Source organism: Pinus tabuliformis, chromosome 1_2 (assembly GCF_031772625.1).
Source record: "Pinus tabuliformis cultivar Carrire ecotype Pingquan chromosome 1_2, CPIR1, whole genome shotgun sequence".
In the NCBI taxonomy this organism is placed as follows: domain Eukaryota; kingdom Viridiplantae; phylum Streptophyta; class Pinopsida; order Pinales; family Pinaceae; genus Pinus; species Pinus tabuliformis.
In genome coordinates, this window is record NC_142298.1 from 576,903,477 (window position 1) to 576,925,759 (window position 22,283).

General features: G+C 38.2%; 2 protein-coding genes across 2 annotated transcripts; one reads left to right on the top strand and one right to left on the bottom strand.

Annotated features, from left to right (window-relative positions):
- Positions 1-481: 481 nt before the first annotated feature.
- Positions 482-1,153, top strand: LOC149206923 (KH domain-containing protein At4g18375-like). Its single transcript, XM_089397847.1, has one exon. It carries the CDS (start codon positions 482-484, stop codon positions 1,151-1,153), a length of 672 nt encoding a protein of 223 aa, XP_089253973.1.
- A 19,724-nt stretch (positions 1,154-20,877) lies between these two features.
- LOC149206924 (uncharacterized) lies at positions 20,878-21,989 on the bottom strand. The gene is made up of 4 exons (XM_089397848.1): positions 21,805-21,989; positions 21,530-21,663; positions 21,106-21,245; positions 20,878-21,027 (listed from the first exon to the last, which is right to left on the bottom strand). The coding sequence occupies exons 1-4, from the start codon at positions 21,987-21,989 to the stop codon at positions 20,878-20,880; spliced, it is 609 nt and encodes a 202-aa protein (XP_089253974.1).
- Between the last annotated feature and the right edge of the window lie 294 nt (positions 21,990-22,283).

Here is a 22,283-nt window from a genome sequence, read left to right on the forward strand (position 1 = left end):
CAAAATTTTAAAATAATAATAACGATCACATGGAGAATGTTTTATCGCTCCACTTATTTCATTTATATTAATATTTATATAAGAATATGAAAATATGATATTATTATTGAAGTGGAAACTTAACCCACACATGTCAATCTTAACCTAAGGGTACCGTGTGAACAAGTTGCTGGCCTTAATAAGCCTTAACCCATGTCATGTCATATAAAAGGGGAAAATCAGTAGCCTTGAAGGGAGGGTGTATGAGACTCAAGAAACAGATAGGATTCAAGTACACGACCTTCTTCTTGTGGCTCATCAATTTTCCTCAAAAGAGAGAGACGTCTAATCTGTAAAAGGATTGCCTGCAATGGCCGCATTTTACTCGGCCATTACAAAGTAAACATGCAGGGAAAATGAGGTTCTACAGAACATTGATGGAAATAAGTGGTGGAACTCTGGCACTGGCAAGGAGTGAGCATTTCCTAGTTCTGACAGTACTATGTATCGCATACTATGCCTTGTTAATGTGGTAGGAAGTGTTATAGGAAAGGCTGGTAAAGTTATAAAATTTGTGAGTCGAGAGACCCATTCGAAGATCAAAGTTATAGATGTTGTTCCACATGTTGATGATCGCGTGATAGTAATATTTAGCTCACAGTCAGGAAACGACAAGGAGAAGCATTGCAATGAGAATGAGAATGAGAATAAGAATGAAGTTGAAGTTGAAGTTGAACCTGTATGTCCTGCTCAGGATGCTCTTCTTAGAGTGCATTCCGTTATTGTTCAAAAATCTTCTGGTAGAGATAATGATGACACTAACAAAAAAAGACAACACAATGCTTGGTTGTTGGCTCTTAACAGCCATATTGGACGTTTGATTGGAAAAGGTGGAAATAACATTCAAAAGTTAAGGAGCAAATCCGGGGCACAAATTCAGATACGCCCAAAAGATGAGTTTCCAGGCTGTTATTTTAGTTTTCGTGAAGTAGTTGTCATATCTGGAGATGCAACCGCTATCAAGAAGGCACTGTATGTAGTTTCAGCTTTTCTATATAAACACCCACCTAAGGAGAAAATTCCTTGGACTGATATTTTATCTGCAACAAACCCAGCTTCACTCCTTCCTTCTCATGTGCCCGCATTATTTACGATGCCAAATTATGTTCCATAATGAGATTCATTGTTTCCTCATCACAGTTCAGGTTCTCCAAGAGTAAATGGTACTTATGCCTCTGGCCATTTACCATCACTAGGAGGATATGGAAGTGAAGCTTGAAGTTTAATATGGCCTCTTACTTATAACCCTACTCTTCCCGTTGCTCCAAAATCTAGGAATTTTGTTGTTGAGAAATGTACAGAGGAGTTTTGTATTCGAATAGTATGCCCAAATAATAAAATTGGAGCTGTGATTGGTAAGGGTGGCAATATCATCAAAAGAATGAGGAAAGATACATGAGCAAGTATTAATGTTGAAGATGCACAATCAGATTCAGATGAACGTGTAATTGTGGTTTCTTCAAGAGAATTGGCTAATGATAGTGTTTCACCTACGCTTGAGGCAGTATTCCAATTGCAAGGAAAGACTAGTGAAAGCACTAGTGACAGTGACAATGATGAAGGTGGAATTTGTACAAGGCTTCTTGTCATGCCCTCAATTCTTTTTTGTGAATAGTCCAATGTGTGGCATCTTCCAAACACTTAACTCTTTCCATCGTTAACTTGTTTCCCGAACTATGCCTGACATTCATCTTATTTAACATGTTGAAACATTTAATGTGTGGAAATACATTAAACAAACATCCAACAACAAGAGAGGTTGTCCATTAATATGAAAGTATGAATTATAAGTAATTCTATTTTTTCTTTAGAAATGACCGAGAGAAGAAATCGATTGGCATTTTACAAATTACACAGTTCAGCTATTGTGCAGCTTAGCCCTTGGCTGATGCACAGTTTAGCCTTGCACCAAATCCCAACTCCTCGTTTCCCCTTGATCGATGTCATGCCCCGTTTGTTCAGCAGAGGCACCCTTGCTCGCAGCTCATGTGACCCATTCAGCTCGGGTGCACTTGCCCTATGGCTCTTGCAGCTTGCTCCCAACTCTTCACCCAACTTACTACCTCTGTAGCTCACCGTTCAGTTCGGCGAGAGTCCATATGCCAGGTCACCTCGCCCTCACCCACATCTATGTTTCATTCTATTGTTGCTAGTGATGTAACCTATGGCTCATCCGCCTAGTTCGCCCACACCCTGTGATGTGCCCCTGACTATTATTCAACCTCTCCGCCCATCATGCGGGTTCATCCCAGCTCGCCCCAAGGTAGCTCTCCCTCCAACTTCAGAACTTTCCTTTGAGTCTTTTGAGATGACTCCTTGTTATGTTTTTGCCACCACGCCTTGGTTTATTTGTATGATCACTTGCCAAGCTGTGGGCTTCAGCCGATGACCAAGCCGGCCCAACCTTTCGGCATTTACATCATTTTAACATGCCGCCTCGGGTGGGGCACCCGCACATGGGACCGCCCACCCGTATAAGCTTGCAATTCCACCCGACACTTAGCCATTTTGTGAAATGACTTTCGCATGTTCTCTTTTTGGCTCATCTAGCCAGCTAGTCGCCCTTGCCTGGGCGTGCATCCAACTCACCATTTTGTCCACCCAGCTCATCGCTCGCCCATCATGCCTCCATTGCCAACATCGCAAACTTTTAGTTAAACGCTCTTTGTGGGTGCACCCATTTCGCCCGAACACTCCAATGACTCGTGGGCATTACATTCTCCCCCACCTATTGTGGCCAGCAACAACCCCCCTTCTTATTTGGTGTTATTACTAATAACAAATAAGTGGGAACCCTTAGTCAAAATTTTAAAAATCAACTAGTGCTTATATTTCCTTTTTCAATAAAACTTACCATCTTAAACTTAGGAGAAAACCCTTAAAAACAATTCAAAAAAGCCTAATTTTTATGATAAAGTAGGATTACTCCTTACGAAATATCGCATCACAAAAGGATCATGAATACCCCTTTGCAAGCCGAATTCTAAAAATCCGAAATCGCGATACGGGACTACGGACATATATCGCATCAATATGCGACGGCGCATATCGCAAATAGAAGAAAACAGATGAACGAAAATTGTCATATGCCATGCTCCCATGATATTGCGATATTGCGATAGAGCGATGATGCGATATTTCGATAAAAGCGTCAATGCGATAGCACGATTATGCGATAATGCGATATTGTAAGTTTGCGATATAGCAAGAAAGCGATGTCGTGATTCTGCGATGTTGCAATCTATTATATTGCGAAGCAAATCGCAAAATCACTTCATCGCAGATCCTATGGGCTAGTGGTTTGAAAAAGTATTTTCCATAAACCAAGACCTGGTTATGCGCTTTAATGTCAATGAATGAGTTAGTTGCCAGTAATTAATGGAATAGGGTTTCGTGCTTATCAAAAAATCATTTCATGTAAGGTGGTGTATTCTATATTTCTTCGGCATTTAAAGCTTTCTCGTCACCTTTCCTTATCATTATTCTCACTTCACTTGTAAATTGTATGAACGAAGAACGAAGAACGATACAAAGCAGTATGCAGGATACTATGGGAAAGAAAGGCAAAGCCCCGAGCTCTGAAGAGAAGGAAATGGAGCCCTTATATACAGACACTGCCTGTAACCGAGATGCTAGTATTGCTACCTGGGAAGTCATGTAAAATCTACTTGAGGAAGATAATCCTAGAGTAATGGAGGTTGAGGCTATTGCAGGCTCACGAAGTTCCTTCGAGGCATCCCTTATAGAGCTAACTTGTTCGTTCTTACACCGAATAGCGGCGAGGCCTAAAATTCTTCCATATACGGACATGGTTAAATGGATACTAGACAACGTGGATATCAGAAACAGACAGTTTAAGACTCAGGGTCAAGGACTCATTGGCTCATTCGCTGCACAAGATCTGAGCCTCATGTATCATTTACCAGAGCCACAGGCCACTTATAACAAATAATTCATGGAGAAATTTTCAAAAGAAAACCAAGACCTGGTAGAAACCACCAAAGACTGGCCGAGGAGAGATGAACCGCTAAAGAAGAATCAACATGGGATGTATAGTACTAGTTCTCTCACCTCCTCGTATTTCTTTGTTGCTGCCATGCTCTGTAGACTTTTCAGAATTCTAGACATTAACAAATTTTCATCTGAATGGCTACCATTATTGGATGCCGCCATGGATGCTACTATTGTGGATTGGGCTAAAATATTGTCTGATAACCTAGTCACGACCATTGTAAATTACCAGTCTAAAAGAATTGTTTCTTAGAGAATTTATCCCCCTTTTTACTTATCTGCTTATGTGATGGATGTGATATGTTACGTCTCTAAGTTTCCTGTGATGGGTTGGAAATGGATGACTCAAGACCCCCTACCCATTCATATCTATCATAAAGAATTGTGGGACTCTAAGTTCGTTCCACACTTCTACAAGATTTTTCATGGAATCATGTTGCCCCTGTATGGAATGTTGTATGATAAGAATGCTCCAAGATGTTCTCCTCAAGCAGAAGTAGACATACTCCCCGTCACGAGATGGTTCGGGGAAGAACTGTTTACATATATCAGGGTGTTGGAAGTTCTGCTTCCCCTCACGTCTTACCTTTGTATGTCCCTGATAAGCTCATGGCACGAGAAATTGCTTATCAAACCTGCGGAGAAGGAGGTTTGACTAAAGATTTGAAAGATAAAAAGAAGGTTATTTGGCCACAATTTCTCGTAGCCTGTGGGGCCTTTTCACTATTTGATGTAGGCCATGCATTCACAGAAGTAAACAACTTAACATGTTTACAATTATTCAAATTTTCAACAAGACCGTTCGACCCTCATGATATTGCTAAGAATTTTACTACTGCACTGAAGATAAAGTGTTTTTTGGAAAAGATGATCTTTTTTATGACATATTCCAACAGAAAAACACACTTGAAGAAATTTTGGTTTCGGCCCAAATGTGAGTCTCTCCAGCAGAACTTCAAGAGTTTAAGATATACAGGGAAAGGAGATTAGCTAGTATCCCCTTAGAAAAACTACGCTTGGAACCCGAAAGGGAACCAACCTTGATTATCAGTCTCAGTAGAAGTTCAAGCACAGATAGGTCTAAATCTAAGTCCGAAAAAGAAACATCTAAACATTCCAAAAGATCAGAAAGTGACCATGGTAAAAGTGAGGGGTCAATAAAGGATACCGCCCAATCAGAAGAACTCCCACAGCAACAGGCTTTTACCTCTCCACAAACAGATCCTCCCCCTCTCATCGTTCAACCATCAACAAACAGAACCAAACTAGATAAAGAATGGGAGACCTTCAATGAATTGATCAACCTAGAGGGACCAAGTACAAAGACACCTGCAAGTGATGTACAGGCAATAGAAGATATAATCATAGGAACAATTAGCAATGTCCCAGAGATGGAATATATTCCCATCACCCCATCCTCTCAACTCATCCTCAAGATAGAAAAAATTCCTCCTCTTGATGTATTCTACAGTCCGCAACACAAGGCAGTAGTAAGGAGACAAAGGAAGAAAACGAAATTCGAAAACGTGCTCTCTAATGAGGCAGAACAATTAAACGTCTTATAGCAAGATCCTACTACCGATCCCACTAAGAATCTCACCAAATTATCGCAGATCGCAGGAGCATATTCCTATGCAATCATTGACAAAGCATCTGAGGTACAACAACTACTAAAAGAAAGGGAAGACTAGATATGAGTTTTGCAACAACAGTTGCAACAAGACAATGCCCACAAAGAAGCGCAGAAACATCTTGAAAAACTATAGAAGGACTTCCAACGAATGCAGATAAGCTACCAGAATAGTTTGGTAGAGAAAGAAAAACAGTTGTGGAATATGCAAGAGATGCACAAGGATGACCCTAAAATTACAGAATTCATCACAGAACCCATTTCCTTGAATGATAAACTACTACAGCAACAGGAAGCATTGTGCCAAAGAATATCGCAATGGAACTCTTATTGTGAAATAAGCGATAAAATGACTGATCAAGTCGTAGATTTACGAAATGATTATGGTTTAATTGATAAATGAGTTACTGAGTATTTGACTTGGCAAGAAACAAAGGAGGGAAAAAGAGTAGGTGAACCAAGGATCAGGGACAATCACAAAGAAATTCTCATTAATAAATGGGATGCACAACTCAGGGAAGCAGAACATGTAGCAAAAGAAGCGGCCACAGTAGCAAACATCGTTATTGATTGTATAAATGAAAATTTGCATAGAGAAAACCTGATCTCAGAGACCACTCCAGGGTATCTACCAAAGACACATGAACTACAGGCATACTGGAAACAGAAAGCTCAAGAAAAGGCAGAATCAATCCAAAGGTTAACCAAGTTGAATTGGTATTCTTACTGGATGTACTTGGTAAAACCGCAGAGCGAGTGGATGAATCTCAAGTGTATCATCAATTCTTCCGAGAAGATGGTGCCAACTCTCACCGATTCTGTTTTCTCAGCACAGATGAATCGGAAGTCGGCCAACCGACTCTTCTCAAACAGATGTTGAACGCGTGTGATTTCAAGGAACAGATACGCAGTTAGTTATTAATTTTAGTATTTTTAGTTTTAATTTAGTTTTATCTTTTCCCAAAGTAAGGATGGTCATTTAAACCGCATCCCACATTTTTGTAATAATTTATTTTTATATTTAGTTAGTAGTATTTAAACCCTTCTCATGCATTTGGAGAAAGGTCCTGAAATTTTTCAAAAACTTATCCCCAGAACATGCACTTCTGTACCCTGTGAGGAGGTTTTGATGAATGAATGGAAAAGGATTTATTGATATCTGTATTTGATATCTACTACTGATGTTGCACTTTTGTACTCCTAGTGGATGTTGGATTAAGAAGAGATAAATCATTATCAGTTGAAGCTCATGAGTAGGACTAGTTATAAATGGTACCTCTATCTCTTAAATATTTCTGCCTTTGTGTCAAAAGTGATATTCAAGTTTAGTTGTTTATATATGAATGTGTGAATGCTTGAGTTATCATTTGGCACTTTTGTACGGTGATAGCTATTTATTTATGCTTAATGTATGAATAGCTTACTATGCGATATGTTTTTCACAATTGTTTCGTCTAACCTTTTTATACGAAGTGGTTCATCTTAATTGAAATCTTTTCTCATAGCAGTTGAATCATATTTATTACCAATTGCTATTTGAAATCATTTTAGATCGCATAATAAAAGGATTACACCCTGGGTTAGTGTAGAATTAGATGTTTCTGTTTATTAGAATAAAATTTGCATGTTATTAGATTAGAGTTAGAATTAGAGCATCTCACTTAGGAACTTTTAGAAGGGAAATATCAATTCTTCATACACACACACACATAAATTGGGAAACTGGTCCCATATCCCTAGTTGGACCCACTACACCAAACGGAAAAGGAGCTGCTAACCAAGGTCCGGACCGGGTGGGTATCCCCCTTGTTGTAGACCCAATTTTCGGGGCTTCAACATATTTGGCACTAGAAGGAGGGCCACGAACTATGAATGGCAAGTAAATCCAAATCCAAATACCATTCTGAGAGTAAATCACCCTCACTGTCTCCCCCGACTTCTCCATTGCATTTAGAATCTTTAAATCCAGAGCCGGAAGTCGCTGGAGCAATAGTCGCTACTACAAACCCTCATTTTAGAACAATCTACTACTGAACCTCCTGAAGTTGAATCTTTGATTCACAAACTTCAGCGATTTTCTATATCTCCTTAGAAATCTGATAAATTTCAAGGCAGTGTGACTTCGCAATATAACCCTACTCATCCTCTTACCTGATTAAAGAGTGAAAATTTTGGTGTTCACCCAACCAAATTACTTCTACATACAAGTAAGAGAGCAAGGAAATCTTCTAAAGGGTCTGATAGCGAGACTCTTTCATCATCATCATCCATCTCAACCTCTTCACCGTGAAGTCAACCATCCACCCCTCCACTTCAGATCATTGTCCATCAGTCCATCGTCACTACCACATCTTCTTCTCAATCATCTGGAGCCATAATATCCTCATCTTCTAAACCGTAGGGATCATCTTCTGCAATTTCCTCTGTTAGCAGTTCAGCAATGGCTCAACATCCATGGAATAACCTAGGGGCAGTCTTAATGCTTGCACCCTTGAGTCAGCTACCAGCCCATCCAGAAAAACGGTTGCCTAAGTTTAACCCTGAGGCAGACATGCTAGCAGAAGAACATATAAATAACTTTATGTTATCCATAAATCTGAATGGAGTTACCAATGAAGACGTTGTCATTCGAATTTTTCCTTATACTCTGCAAGGAATCATGGTATTTCTCACTACGGTCTGGATCTATTACTAGATGGGAGATTTTCCAAGAACAATTCTTGACTAAGTTTGGTGATGATAGGTCTACGGGAACATTGATCAATGACCTATCTAACCTTAGGGCTGAGTCAAAAGAACCTATCAAAGATTTCAATTTACGTTTCAATAAAACCTTAAATAAAATTCTTGTTGCTTCCCAGCCTAGCGAAGAAGTGCGAAGTGAATGGTACCTTACTGCTTTAACATCAAACATAGCAATCTTTGTTTATAGGGCTAACAAAACAACTTTAGTTGAAAATATGAAAGAAGCAATAGCAGTAGAGAAACGTATTATTGCATTAGAAAAGAAAAACGCAATAGAAGAACGAAAATCCAAGAAAGTGTCTTTCAAGGAAGATCCTAAAAAAAAATAATCGAAAGATCCATTCGATTTATAAGGATTGCAAAAAGTTTTGAATACCATGTCTAACGAGATGGTTGACATTAAGAAACAAGTGGTAGAAACTTCTTCTAAAAAGCCATACAGACCTTTTAAAAGAAACCCTACGACTGATTCCAAACCCCCTAATGCTATTACGAGTGTTGAATCTGATGAAGAAGAAGTTGTAGAATTACAAGGGATGTGGTATTTTATCCTCCCAGATGAAGAGGATCAATAGGCATCCTCGGTTAGTACTCGCAGCAGAAATCAACTTGATCCTCCTCAACCTACACCTAAGCCAAAGAGTGCAAGCTCAATGACTAAGGATAAAGTCGTAACCAAGAAAACGACACCTAAAGCGACTCAAACCAGCCCAATCCAAACAGACCCGTCAACTCCATCTAAAATGATGATTGTTTCGGATGAAATGGAGTATAATATCATAGAAGATATGAAAAAGACTAGGGCCAATATTACTTTTTTCGAATTGAGCAAGTTAAAACACTAGCAAAAGGTACTTTTGAAAGAATTGCATGTTGTACCAGTTGCACCTTTACCAGCTGCTATAATCTCTCAAGCTTCCCATGACATGGGAAGACCTCCAACTAACGTGATGAATAAAGTTGATCCAAATGAGATCACCTTAATTGGAGGAAGATCGAGAACTCATACTCCCCCATTTCTTCTTACTTACAAAATTTTCAATAAAAATGTGCATAATTGCTTAGTGGATTCTGGAGCTTCATCAAATGTTTTACCAAAGTCAATATGTCCAAAATTGAACGTTCAACCACAAAAATCAGCTGTACGCATAGTTCAATTAGATCGATCACAATTCAAAGTGATTGGTGAATTAAATCAGGTCACCATAAGGCTGTCATCCAACCCAAAGGTATGTCAAGTTATTGACATTCTAGTTGCTGATATTCCAAAATTTTATGGCTTAATTCTTAGCATAGATTGGTTAGAAAAACTCCATAGGTATTTTGCAACCAACTAGTCACACATGTGGCTCCCTTACAATGGTAAACCAAATCAGATAAAATTTGAGCAGGAAAGGCATCAGAAATACATATTAATAGAACTCGAGGGAGAAAATAAACTAGTAGCATATAATTCTAACATCATTGGCAACTACTTAGTAGATTCTTTCCTAGGAAATTTTAATGCTCATACTTCACCTTACTTAGAACATTTTGTTTTGTCTCAAGTAGAAAATTTCTCTCAAACAGATAGTTCTAGATGTATCAATTTTTTAGATAATCCTGTAAATAAATCTTTATTTTGGAAATTATTTTTTGACGGTTCTAAGTCTAACGAAGGAGCAGGAGCGAGATACGTGTTAATAAGTCCAAAGGAGATAAGACTAGATGATAACTTGTAGACTCGAATTTGATTGCACCAACAATACAGCAGAATACGAGGCTTTAGTCCAAGGGTTGTATAAAGCAATCGAATTAGACGTCAAATATCTTCAAGTTTTTGGAGATTCTGAAATTGTAATCAGACAGGTATGCAATACTATACATTGTTTATCGGGTCATTTAAAACATTACCAATCTTTAGTCCAAGATCTGACTGAACACTTTATAGCATTTAATATTCCATCAATTCCCAGACTCCAGAATGCTAGTGTGGACCTCTTAGCCAACGTAGCTTCCAAACTCATTCCTTCAGAAGATTTTAGCCCTGATCGATTTTCAATTGAATTAATTTTTAGACCATCTATTCCTGATAATATTACCAATTGGAGGATTTTCAACGATGATCTTGATATCGTGAGTTTCCTCACATCTGAAGGATCCTACACCAATCAAATAATTTATGAAGACCAACATGACTGACAATTGCAAAAAGATAGCACTAACAATGCTATACCAAAGTTAGTAGTCAAGTTACAAGATATTTATGATTTGAAATATCAGTTTAAAAGATCTACCAATTCAAAACTCCAAAGTTCAACCTTGAATTATGAATTAGTAAATCTAGGAATTGATACCAAACCACAGAATATCAATCTAGGCCTTGGTCTAGCTCCTAAAGAAAAATTAGCGTATATTCGTCTCTTGAGACAATACAAAAGTGTCTTTGCTTGGAATTACGATGAGATCAAAAAGTATGACACATCTATCATCCAACATACTATTCCAATGATAGACAATGAAAAACCTGTCCAACAAAAGTTGAGAAAAATCCATCCCAATATAGAAAACCAGATCAAATATGAACTCGATAAGTTATTGAAAGCCAAAATAATTTTTTCCGTTCGACATTCCAATTGGGTTTCCAATATGGTCCCTGTTAGAAAGAAAAACGGAGACATTATAATTTGCATTGACTTTCGAAATTTTAACAAACCCTTCCAAAAGGACAATTTTCCTTTGCCTCCTATGGAACAAATACTGCAAGCGATCATGGGCTCAGAATTGATGTCCTTCTTGGACGGATTCTAAGGATACAATCAAGTGTTAGTACATCTCGATGATCAATTAAAAACCACATTCAAAACTAAATGGGGCACATACGCATATCAAAAGATGTGATTTGGTCTGATTAATGCTGGTGCCACATTTCATAGAGCTATGGACATCGTATTCAAAGGGTTAGTTAATAAATCAGTGATAATCTATTTGGATGATATAACTGTATAGATATTTAAAACAAATCTTCCAATGTTGTCAAAGGTATGGAATTTCACTTAACCTGAAAAAATCTTTTTTCGCATTAAGTGAAGGAAAACTTCTCGGATTCATAGTGTCAAAATCTAGAATTCACATTGATCCTGATAGAATCAAAGAGATTTCTCCAGTACCCCTACCTCACAACAAGAAATCCATGCAATATTTTCTTTGCCAGATTAATTTTGTAAAGAGATTTGTTCGAGACTTTTCAAGAATCGTGTCTCCTTTACAAGAAATGATTAAATAGAACTCAAACTTTAAATGGGACCAAGATGAACATGAGGCATTCAATCTGATCAAATAAGCAATCATTAATGCTCCATCTTTAGCAACTCCAAAATTTTCCAATCCTTTTATTTTATATACATTCGCCTCTGATAGGTCATATGCTGTGATACTCACTCAAGTAAATCAAGAAAAGGTAGAAGCCCCAATTGCTTTTTTCAGTTCCAATTTACAAGGGGCTGAGTTGAATTATTCAGATGTGGAGAAACAAGCTTATGCTGTTTTCCAAGCAATTAAATATTTCAGACCTTTTCTACTCAAAACACATACAAAAATAATAGTATTGTTTCCAGTGGTAAGAAATCTTCTAATACAGAAGGATGTGGGAGAGAAAAGAGCCAATTGGGTTACTACCTTACAGGAATATGACATAGAAATCAAACCAGCAAGTATTGTAAAAGGTCAAGGCTTTTGCAAAATGCTGGCCGAAGCATCGCTGATGTCCGAAATTCCATCTACAGAGATACAAATGTGCGAGGTAAGCCTAAACGATGTTGAGTCATTATACGTTGATATCATTTATTATCCAAAGAATGGATATGCTCCTTCAAACCTCGATCATACAAATAAAAGAGCTTTAAGGTTGAAAGCCAAACAATATCAGCTCGTGAATGATGTTATTTTTAGAATAAATTATGATTTTTTTCTCCTTAGATGTCTTGAGAAATATGAAGCTGAAAAAGTCTTGCAGGAACTCCACGATGGGCCAGCAGGCAGACACTACGCTGGAAATGCAACTGCTCATAAAATCTTACGCGCAGGCTATTACTGGCCCACATTGTTCAAAGACTCACATAACTACGTGAGGAAATTTCAAGTCTGTCAAACCACTGCTGGGAGACAAAAGAAACCATCCTTGCCACTGCAACAAGTTAACATTGAGCAGCCTTTCGATCAGTTGGGATTGGACATAATAGGTGAGATCGTTCCTCACTCTTCTAAGTAGCATAGATATATTCTTACAGCAATAGATTACTTTACTAAATGGGTAGAAGCAGTTCCACTCAAGACGGCTAATGCTGAAAATATCATCGAGTTCATAGATCAGTTCATAATCATCAGCTTTGGGTTACCTTCTGCTTTAATGTTTGATAATGCATCATATTTTTCTGGTAATGCAATGACCGAATTTGCACACAAAAGAGGTTTCAAACTCAAATACTCTGCCAATTATTACCACAAGGGAATGGGTTAGCTGAATCTACAAATAAGAATTTAATCAGAATCGTTAAGAGAACCATTGACAAAAATCATAAAAATTGGCATAAGTCTTTGATATATGCTTTATGGGTGGATCAAATAACGTAGAAAGCCTCCATCAACACTTCTCCCTTTAATTTTGTTTATGGGAAAGAAGTGGTTCTTTCAACTCATTTGGCAATTCCCTCTTTAGCCTTGGTTCAATATATTGATGAAGCACCAACTTCTTTCTTACAACTAAGGCAAAAAGAAATAATCAAGTTAGAAGAACAACAACAACAGGCCAAGATAACTCATGCTCATCATCAAACCTTAGTAAAAGCCTCTTTTGATTCCAACATGATATCCAGAAAATATTTTTAAATGGGAGATCTAGTTTTAGAATGGGACAAGGCTCATGAGGAAAAAGGGAAACATAAAAAATTTCAACGAATGTGGCTTGGCCCTTTTCAAATCATAGAACTCATAGGTCCGTCTACATTTATGTTACAGGATTTAACAGGAAAAAGAGATTCTTTACCTGTTAACGGTCAGATTCTCAAAAAATATTTTCCATAGGAGATCATTCTTCTATTTTGTAGAATAGTTGTTTTAGTTTCATAATAAAATCGGTTGTAAATGGTTACATTCAGGATTCATGAAAAAGACATAAATTCTCTTTTAGATTTTGTTTTTCACTTGTATAAATAGAATTCGTTTTAGAAAATTGATCATTATTATTGAAAGATACAGTTAAAATTTCTAGGCCTAGAAATGATGCTAGCTTCAACTGTATAAACTTTGATAAAAAAATGACTTTTAGTAAAGAAATTGTTTTGCATCAGTCGAATGAAATGTATTAATAATAAAACGAAGATTCTCTGTAGAAGAGCTCTTTCCAAAAAACTCTATTATTGTAATCCAGAGCCATCTTAAGGAAACAATGACTTCCTCCCCACCTAGGAAGCTACAACGTTTAGGGAACGATCCAATGATACACTTTAAACTTAAAGAGTAAGAGGTCTCATCATGAACCAAGTTATCATGATCATAGATATTATAGCTTGCTGACTTTGCCAATACTGCATACCACAACAGGGCAATGAATCAAGATTGTTGCAATCAAAAGACAAGGGGTCTCATCACGAGCTAGCTTGTTCAGCAAAGCTATAAATCAGTGAATGATTGTGTCATAAATTGGCTATCAAACCAAGACATTGTTCTTTAAGGATAAAAAGAAAATGAAAGGGATAAGTGTGGATATGGATTTCTCTTTGAAAATTGTAAATTTCTCTAAGTAGGATACAGGATCATTGTTGGGTAACAGGTAACCCTGTCGAGGATATAAACGCCTATTGGCAATAGAGGCTCTACCTACGACAAATGAGCATATTCAAAACTGATTTATAGAGAAGGCTTTGTTTTTATCTTTATAAACTAAGTAATAACTGATGTAGATACAAGGACTAGCTTGAGGGAGTAAAAAATCAAAGTTGAAAATAGAAGAAACAAAATATCATCGATAGGTAAAAGCATATTGCACTTTGTCTTTCTATAATAAAGTTTAATTTCCTGGAAAATTTTCTGTTTTGGAAGTTAGAAAATTCAAAAGAAAAACAGAGATAACTGGGTCTTCCAAGTGAATCGCCAAATGTTGTGGCCAGCAACAACCCCCCTTCTTATTTGGTGTTATTACTAATAACAAATAAGTGGGGACCCTTAGTCAAAAATTTAAAAAATCAACTAGTGCTTATATTTCCTTTTTCAATAAAACTTACCATCTTAAACTTAGGAGAAAACCCTTAAAAAAAATTAAAAAAAGCCTAAGTTTTATGATAAAGTAGGATTACTCCTTAGGAAATATCGCATCACAAAAGGATCATGAATACCCCCTTGCAATCCGAATTCTAAAAATGAGAAATTGCGATACAGGACTACGGACATATATCGCATTGCATGCGTCAAACACCGCTTCCATTGAAAAAATTTAAACTGTCAATATGCGATGGTGCATATCGCAAATAGCAGAAAGCAGATGAATGAAAATTGTCATATGCCACGCTCCTGCGATATTGCAATATTGCGATATTGCGATAGAGCGATTATGTGATATTTCGATAAAAACGGCAATGCGATAGCACGATTATGTGATAATGCGATACTGTAAGTTTGCGATATAGCAAGAAAGCGATGTCGTGATTCTGTAATGTTGTGATCTATGATATTGCAAAGCAAATCACAAAAACGCTTCATCGCAGATCCTGTGGGCTTGTGGTTCGAAAAAGTATTTTCCATAAACCAAGACCTGGTTATGCGCTTTAATGCCAATTAATGAGTTAGTTTCAAGTAATTAATGGAATAGGGTTTCGTGCTTATCAAAAAATCATTTCATGTAAGGTGGTGTATTTTATATTTCTTCAGCATTTAAAGCTTTCCCGTCACCTTTCCTTATCATTATTCTCACTTCACTTTTAAATTGCAGGAACGAAGAACGGAGAACGATACAAAGAAGTACGCAGGATACTATCGGAAAGAAAGGCAAGGCACCGAGCTCTGAAGAGAAGGAAATGGCACCCTTGTATACAGACACTACCTGCAACCGATATGCTGGTATCACTACTTGGGAAGGCATGTACAATCTACTTGAGGAAGAGAATCCCATAGTAATGGAGGTCGAGGCTATTTCAGGCTCACAAAGTTCCTCCGAGGCATCCCTTACAGAGCTAGCTTGTTCGTTCTTACACCGAATAGCGGCGAGGCCTAAAATTCTTCCATATACGGACATGGTTAAATGGATACTGGACAACGTGGATATCAGAAACAGATAGTTTAAGACTCAAGGTCAAGGACTCATTGGCTCATTCACTATACAAGATCTGAGGCTCATGTATCATTTACCAGATCCAAAGGCCACTTATAACAAATAGTTCATGGAAAAATTTGCAAAAGAAAACCAAGACCTGGCAGAAACCACCAAAGACTGGTCGAGGAGAGATGAAACGCTAAAGAAGGATAAACATAGTATGTATAGTACTGGTTCTCTCACCTCCCCTTATTGCTTTGCTGCTTCCATGCTCTGTAGACATTTTGGAATGCCAGAAATTAACAAATTTTCATCTGAATGGCTACCATTATTAGATGCCGCCACAAATGCTACTATTGTGGTTTGGGCTAAAATATTGTCTGATAACCTAGTAACGGCCATTGTAAATTACCAGTCTAAAAGAACTATTTCTTAGAGAATTTATCCCCATTTTTACTTATCTGCTTATGTGATGGATGCGATATGTTATGTTTCTAAGTTTCTTGTGATGGGTTGGAAATGGACGACTCAAGACCCCCTACCCATTCATATCTATCATAAAGAATTGTGGGACTCTAGGTTCACTCCGCACTTCTACAATATTTGTCATGGAATCATGTTGCCCCTATATAGAATGTTGTATGATAAGAATGCTCCAAGATGTTCTCCTGAAGCTGAAGTAGACATACTCCCCGTCACGAGATGGTTCAGGGAAGAACTATTTACATATATCAGGGTTTTGGAAGTTCTGCTTCCCCTCACATCTTACCTTTGTATGTCCCTGATAAACTCATGGCACGAGAAATTGCTTATCAAACTCGCGGAGAAGGAGGTTTGACTAAATATTTGAAAGATAAAGAAAAGGCTATTTGGCCACAATTTCTTGTAGCCTGTGGGGCCTTTTCACTATTTGATGTAGGCCATGCATTCACAGAAGTAAACAACATAACATGTTTACAATTATTCAAATTTTTAGCAAGACCGTTCGACCCTCATGATATTGCTAGGAATTTTACTATTGCACTAAAGATAAAGGTGTTTTCTGGAAAAGATGATCTTTTTTATGACATATTCCAACAGAAAAACACACTTGAAGAAATTCTGCTTTTAGCCCAAATGCGATTCTCTCCAGCATAATTTCAAGAGTTTAAGATATACATGGAAAGGAGATTAACTAGTATCCCCTTAGAAAAACTACGCTTGGAACCCGAAAGGGAACCAACCCTGAGTATCAGTCTCAGTAGAAGTTCAGGCACAGACAGGTCTAAATCTAAGTCCGGAAATAAAACATCTGAACGTTACAAAAGATTAGAAAGTGACGATGGTAAAAGCAAGGGGTCAATAAAGGATACCGCCCAATCAAAAGAGATCCCACAGCAACAGGCTTTTACCTCTCCACAAACAGATCCTCCCCCCTCTCATCGTTCAGCCATCAACAAACAGAACCGAACTAGATAAAGAATGGGAGACCTTCAATGAATTGATCAATCTAGAGGGACCAAGTACAAAGACACCTCCAAGTGATGTACATGCAATAGAAGATATAATCACAAGAACAATTAGCAATGTCCCAGAGATGGAATATATTCCCATCACCCCATCCTCTGAACTCATCCTCAAGATAGAAGAAATTCCTCCTCTTGATGTATTCTATAGTCCACAACACAAGGCAGTAGTAAGGAGACAAAGGAAGAAAAGGAAATTGGAAAACGTGCTCTCTAATGAGGCAGAACAATTAGACGTCCTATGGCAAGATCCTACTACTGATCCCACTGAGAATCTCACCAAATTATCGCAGATCGCAGGAGCATATGCCTCTGCAACCATTGACAAAGCATCTGAGGTACAACAACTACTAAACGAAAGGGAAGACTAGATACAAGTTTTACAACAACAGTTGCAACAAGCCAATGCCAACAACGAAGCGTAGAAATTGCTTGAAAAACTACAGCAAGACTTCCAACGAATGCAGATAAGATACCAGAATAGTTTGGCAGAGAAAGAAAAACAGTTGTGGGATATGCAGGAGATGCACAAGGATGACCCTAAAATTACAGAATTCATCACAGAATCCATTTCCTTGAATGATCAACTACTACAGCAATAGGAAGCATTGTGCCAAAGAATATCGCAATGAAACTCTTACTGTGAAATAAGCGATAAAATCACTAATCAAGTCGTGGATTTACGAAATGATTATGATTTAATAGATAAACGAGTCACTGAGTATTTGACTTGAAACAGAGGAGGAAAAAAGAGCAGGTGCACCAAGGATCAACGACAATCACAAAGAAATGTTCTTTAATAAATGGGATGCACAACTCAGGGAAGCAGAACAAGTAGCAAAAGAAGTGGCCACGGTAGCAAACTTTGTTATTGATTGTATAAATGAAAATTTGCATAGAGAAAACTTGATCTCAGAGACTACTCCAAGGTATCTACCAAAGACAAATGAACTACAGGTAGAATGGAAATAGAAGGCTCAAGAAAAGGCAGAATCAATCCAAAGGTTAACCAAGTTGAATTGGGATTCTTACTGGATGTACTTGGTAAAACCGCAGAGCGAGTGGATGACTCTCAAGTGTATCATCAATTATGCCGAGAAGATGGTGCTAGCTCTCACCAGTTATATTTTCTCAGCAAAATAAAATCGGAAGTCAGCCAGCTGACTCTTCTCAAACAGATGCTGAACGTGTGCGATTTCAAGGATTAGATACACAGTTAGTTAGTAATTTTAGTAATTTTAGTTTTAATTTAGTTTTGTTTTTCCCAAAGTAAGGATGGTCATTTGACCGCATCCTAAATTTTTGTAATAATTTATTTTTAGATTTAGTTAGTAGTATTTAAACCCTTCTCATGAATTTAGAGAATGGTCCTGAAATTTGTCAAAAACTTATCCCCAAAACATGCACTTCTATACCCTCTGAGGAGGTTTTGATGAATGAATGGAACAGGATTTATTGATATCTATATTTGATATCTACTACTCATGTTGCACTTCTGTACTCTTAGTGGATGTTGGATTAAGAAGACATAAATCATTATCACTTGAAGCTCATGAGTAGGACTAGTTATAAATGGTACTTCTATCTCTTAAATATTTCTGCCTTTGTGTCAAAAGTGATATTCAAGTTTAGTTGTTTATATATTAATGTGTGAATGCTTGAGTTATCATTTGGCACTTTTGTACAGTGATAGCTATTTATTTATTCTTAATGTATGAATAGCTTATTATGCGATATGTTTTTCACAACTATTTCGTCTAACCTTTTTATACAAAGTGGTTCATCTTTATTGAATTCTTTTCTCATAACAGTTGAATTATCTTTATTACCAATTGTTATTTGAAATCATTTTAGATTGCATAATAGAAGGATTACACCCCGGGTTAGTGTAGAATTAGATGTTTCTATTTATTAGAATAAAATTTGCACGTTATTAGATTAGAGTTAGAATTAGAGCATCTCACTTAGGAACTTTTAGAAGGGAAATATCAATTCTTCACACACACACACATAAATTTGGAAACTGGTCCCATATCCCCAGTCAAACCCACTACACCAAATGGAAAAGGAGCTGCTAACCAAGGTCCGGACTGGGTGGGTATCCCCCTTGTTGTAGACCCAATTTTCGGGGCTTCAACGCTACCTAAGGTTATTTCCATCCCCAGCAATCTGGATATCCTCTTTAACCTTATGTCGTAATTCACAATCTTTCACTTCCATCTCCATAGTGAGTCCTCCGTTTCCCAGCTATCTTCATCTGGTGCATCCTTCCATCTAATGGGAAATCCCCATCTCATGTTTCTCGCAAGTCCTGTTGTTCGAAGGTACAAAATATTCTCCAACACAAGATTCAGTTTGTCAACAATCATAGTTGGCCCCCTCGGTGGCTCTACTCTGTCTAGATGCTTTGCATCAAGTCGACACTTCTTCAATTGACTGATATAGAAAATAGGGTGTTTTGAATGCATATGGCACAAAAGCTCTAACTCATAGGAAACTTTCCCCACTAGCTTCTTAACCCGAAATGACCCCTCATACTTCCTTGTCGAAGATATTGTACTCCCCTTAGGTGGATGAAACTGATCTCTGGTAATCGTGAGAAAAACCATATCTCCCACACTGAAGTGTTCATCCCGCTTATCCTTATCTACCCATTTCTTCATTCTCCTTGCAGCTTCGTGCAAGCGTAACCGTGCCAACTCCAAGGTCTCATCCCAAGACTTCATGAATTTATTTGCATGAGGACTCCTCAAAAGACCTTTCATCAAAATGGTATGAAGAGCGACTAGCAACTATCCATTCACCAACTCAAAAGGACTATACCTTTTCGTGAAACTCTTCTACATGTTGTAGCTAAGATGAGCTACATCCAAGAGTTTAGGCCAATTCTTCTGATCAGCCATCACATAATGTCTCAAGTAGTCCTCCAGCAATGCATTGATTCTCTCAGTCTACCCATCAGTCTATGGATGGTAACTCGAACTCATCAACAAATATGCCCCGACTAGCTTGAACAATGTGGTCCAAAATCTTCTTGTAAATCGCGGATGACGGTTTGAAATAATGCTCAATGGCATCCCCCAATACTTTACTATGTTCTTGAAGAACAACTCCACAATCTTCTTGGCTCCACAAGGTATCTTCGTTGCAATGAATATGACATACTTGGAAAAATGATCAACCACGACCATAATCTCGTTATACCCCTGCACCTGCAGTAACTATGTAATGAAGTCCATCGAGACCCTCATCCATGGTCTCTCCAAAATTGGTAAAGGCTACAACAAACCTCCCTACCTCTGAGTGTCTGATTTTTCCTACTCACAAATGATGCACATATGTACATACTCCTCTACATCCTCTCTCATCTTCTCCCAAAATAATCCTCTCTTCAACAATGCCAAAGAACGATGCTACCCTAGGTGGCCAACTCATGGAGAATCGTGCCATTCCTTCAAAAGGTGCCTCCTAATTCTAGATGACTTTGGAACATAGAGTCAGTTCCCAAGGAACAAGAGTCCATCTTAGAGAAAAAACTTCCATGTCTTCCCCTCCTTTATCTGCTTCATAATATTCTGTGCCTGAGTATTAGTCTCAATTCTCTCCTTGAGCTTATTTTGCATCTCTTCTATCATCTGTACTGGACTCCTACATTGTGCTGCCTAGTCTTCCTCCCCCACCAATGTTGCGACCTGGCCCTTCCTGCTAAGGGAATCTGCAACAACATTGAGTCTTCCTGGTCTGTACTCAATAATCATGTCGAATTCTGCCAAGAAGTCCTGCCAACAAGCTTTCTTCGCTAACAGCTTTGGCTATGATGCAAAATAAATTGCAGCAACATTGTCAGTCTTAACAACAAAAGGCTTCCCAATCAAGTAATGCCTACATACCTGCAAACAATGGATGATCATAGTCATCTCTTTTGCATGAACCAGATACCTTTGTTCTCGATCCTGCAACTTCTGACTCTCATACGCCACCGGATGACCATCCTGTATAAGGACTCCTCCTATCACAAAATCTGAAGCATCTGTGTGTACCTCAAATTGTCACTCGAAGTTCAACAACTTCAGTATTGGTGTTGAAACCATCCTCTTCTTCAAATCATCAAATGACATCTGACATCTCTCCATCCAACTCCATTGCTTGTCCTTCTTGAGAAGGTTTGTTAGTGATGATGTTACTTTGGAGTACCCATCCACAAACTTCTATTGGTAGTTGGTCATGCCCAAAAACACCCTCATATCATGGACATTCTTTGGTTCAACCCAATCCTCGATCGCCTTCACCCTGTTCGGCTCCATTCATATGTACCCTTGACCCACAATGTATCCAACAGAATCTTGGTCTGGGCAAACACACACTTCGACTTCTTTAAGTACAACTGGCTCTTCTTTAGTGCCTCAAACACCAAAGCCGATTGCTTCTTATGATCCTCCATGATATCACTGTACACCACGATGTTGTCCAAGTATACTACTACGAAGGAATCCAATTATGGACGTAGTACATCATTCATTAAAGTGGAAAACATGGCTAGAGCATTGCACAGCCCGAATGGCATAACAAGGAATTCAAAGCTTCCATACCTTGTTACTATTGCAGTCTTCCTCTCATCTCCTTCCACAATCCACACTTGGTAATACCCATGCCTCAAGTCCAGCTTGGAAAACACTCGGGCTTTTGCAAGCTTATCAAAGCAATTTGCATCTAATGGCAGAGGATACCTATTCTTGATCATTTTCTTATTGAGAGCATGATAATCACAGCACATCTGTAGCTCATTCGTATCTTTCTTCCACTAGAACAATACTGGAGCTCCATAGGGGGACCTTGAAGGTCGAATGAAACCTGCATTAGTTAACTCCTTTAACTATCATTTCAATTCTTCCAACTCCAGTCCAGACAACGGATAAGGATATTTTTCCAGAGGTTGCTTCTCTGGCTCAAGCTCAACACTATGGTCCACCACACACCTTGGTGGAAGTTTCTTTGCCAACTCATTGGGCATCAAATCTGCATACTTAGCTAGCACCTCATAAATCTCAGCTGGAATAGGCATCCCCAC

Excerpts from the sequence above, each read along its gene's own strand:
- LOC149206923 (XM_089397847.1), top strand. The coding sequence starts at position 482 with ATGTATCGCATACTATGCCTTGTTAATGTGGTAGGAAGTGTTATAGGA.
- LOC149206924 (XM_089397848.1), bottom strand. The coding sequence starts at position 21,989 with ATGTGCTGTGATTATCATGCTCTCAATAAGAAAATGATCAAGAATAGG. Across the intron at positions 21,664-21,804 it reads AAGACTGCAATAGTAACAAG|TGATATCATGGAGGATCATA; the intron begins GTATGGAAGCTT and ends CGTGGTGTACAG. Across the intron at positions 21,028-21,105 it reads TGATCATCCATTGTTTGCAG|CCAAAGCTGTTAGCGAAGAA; the intron begins GTATGTAGGCAT and ends TTTGCATCATAG.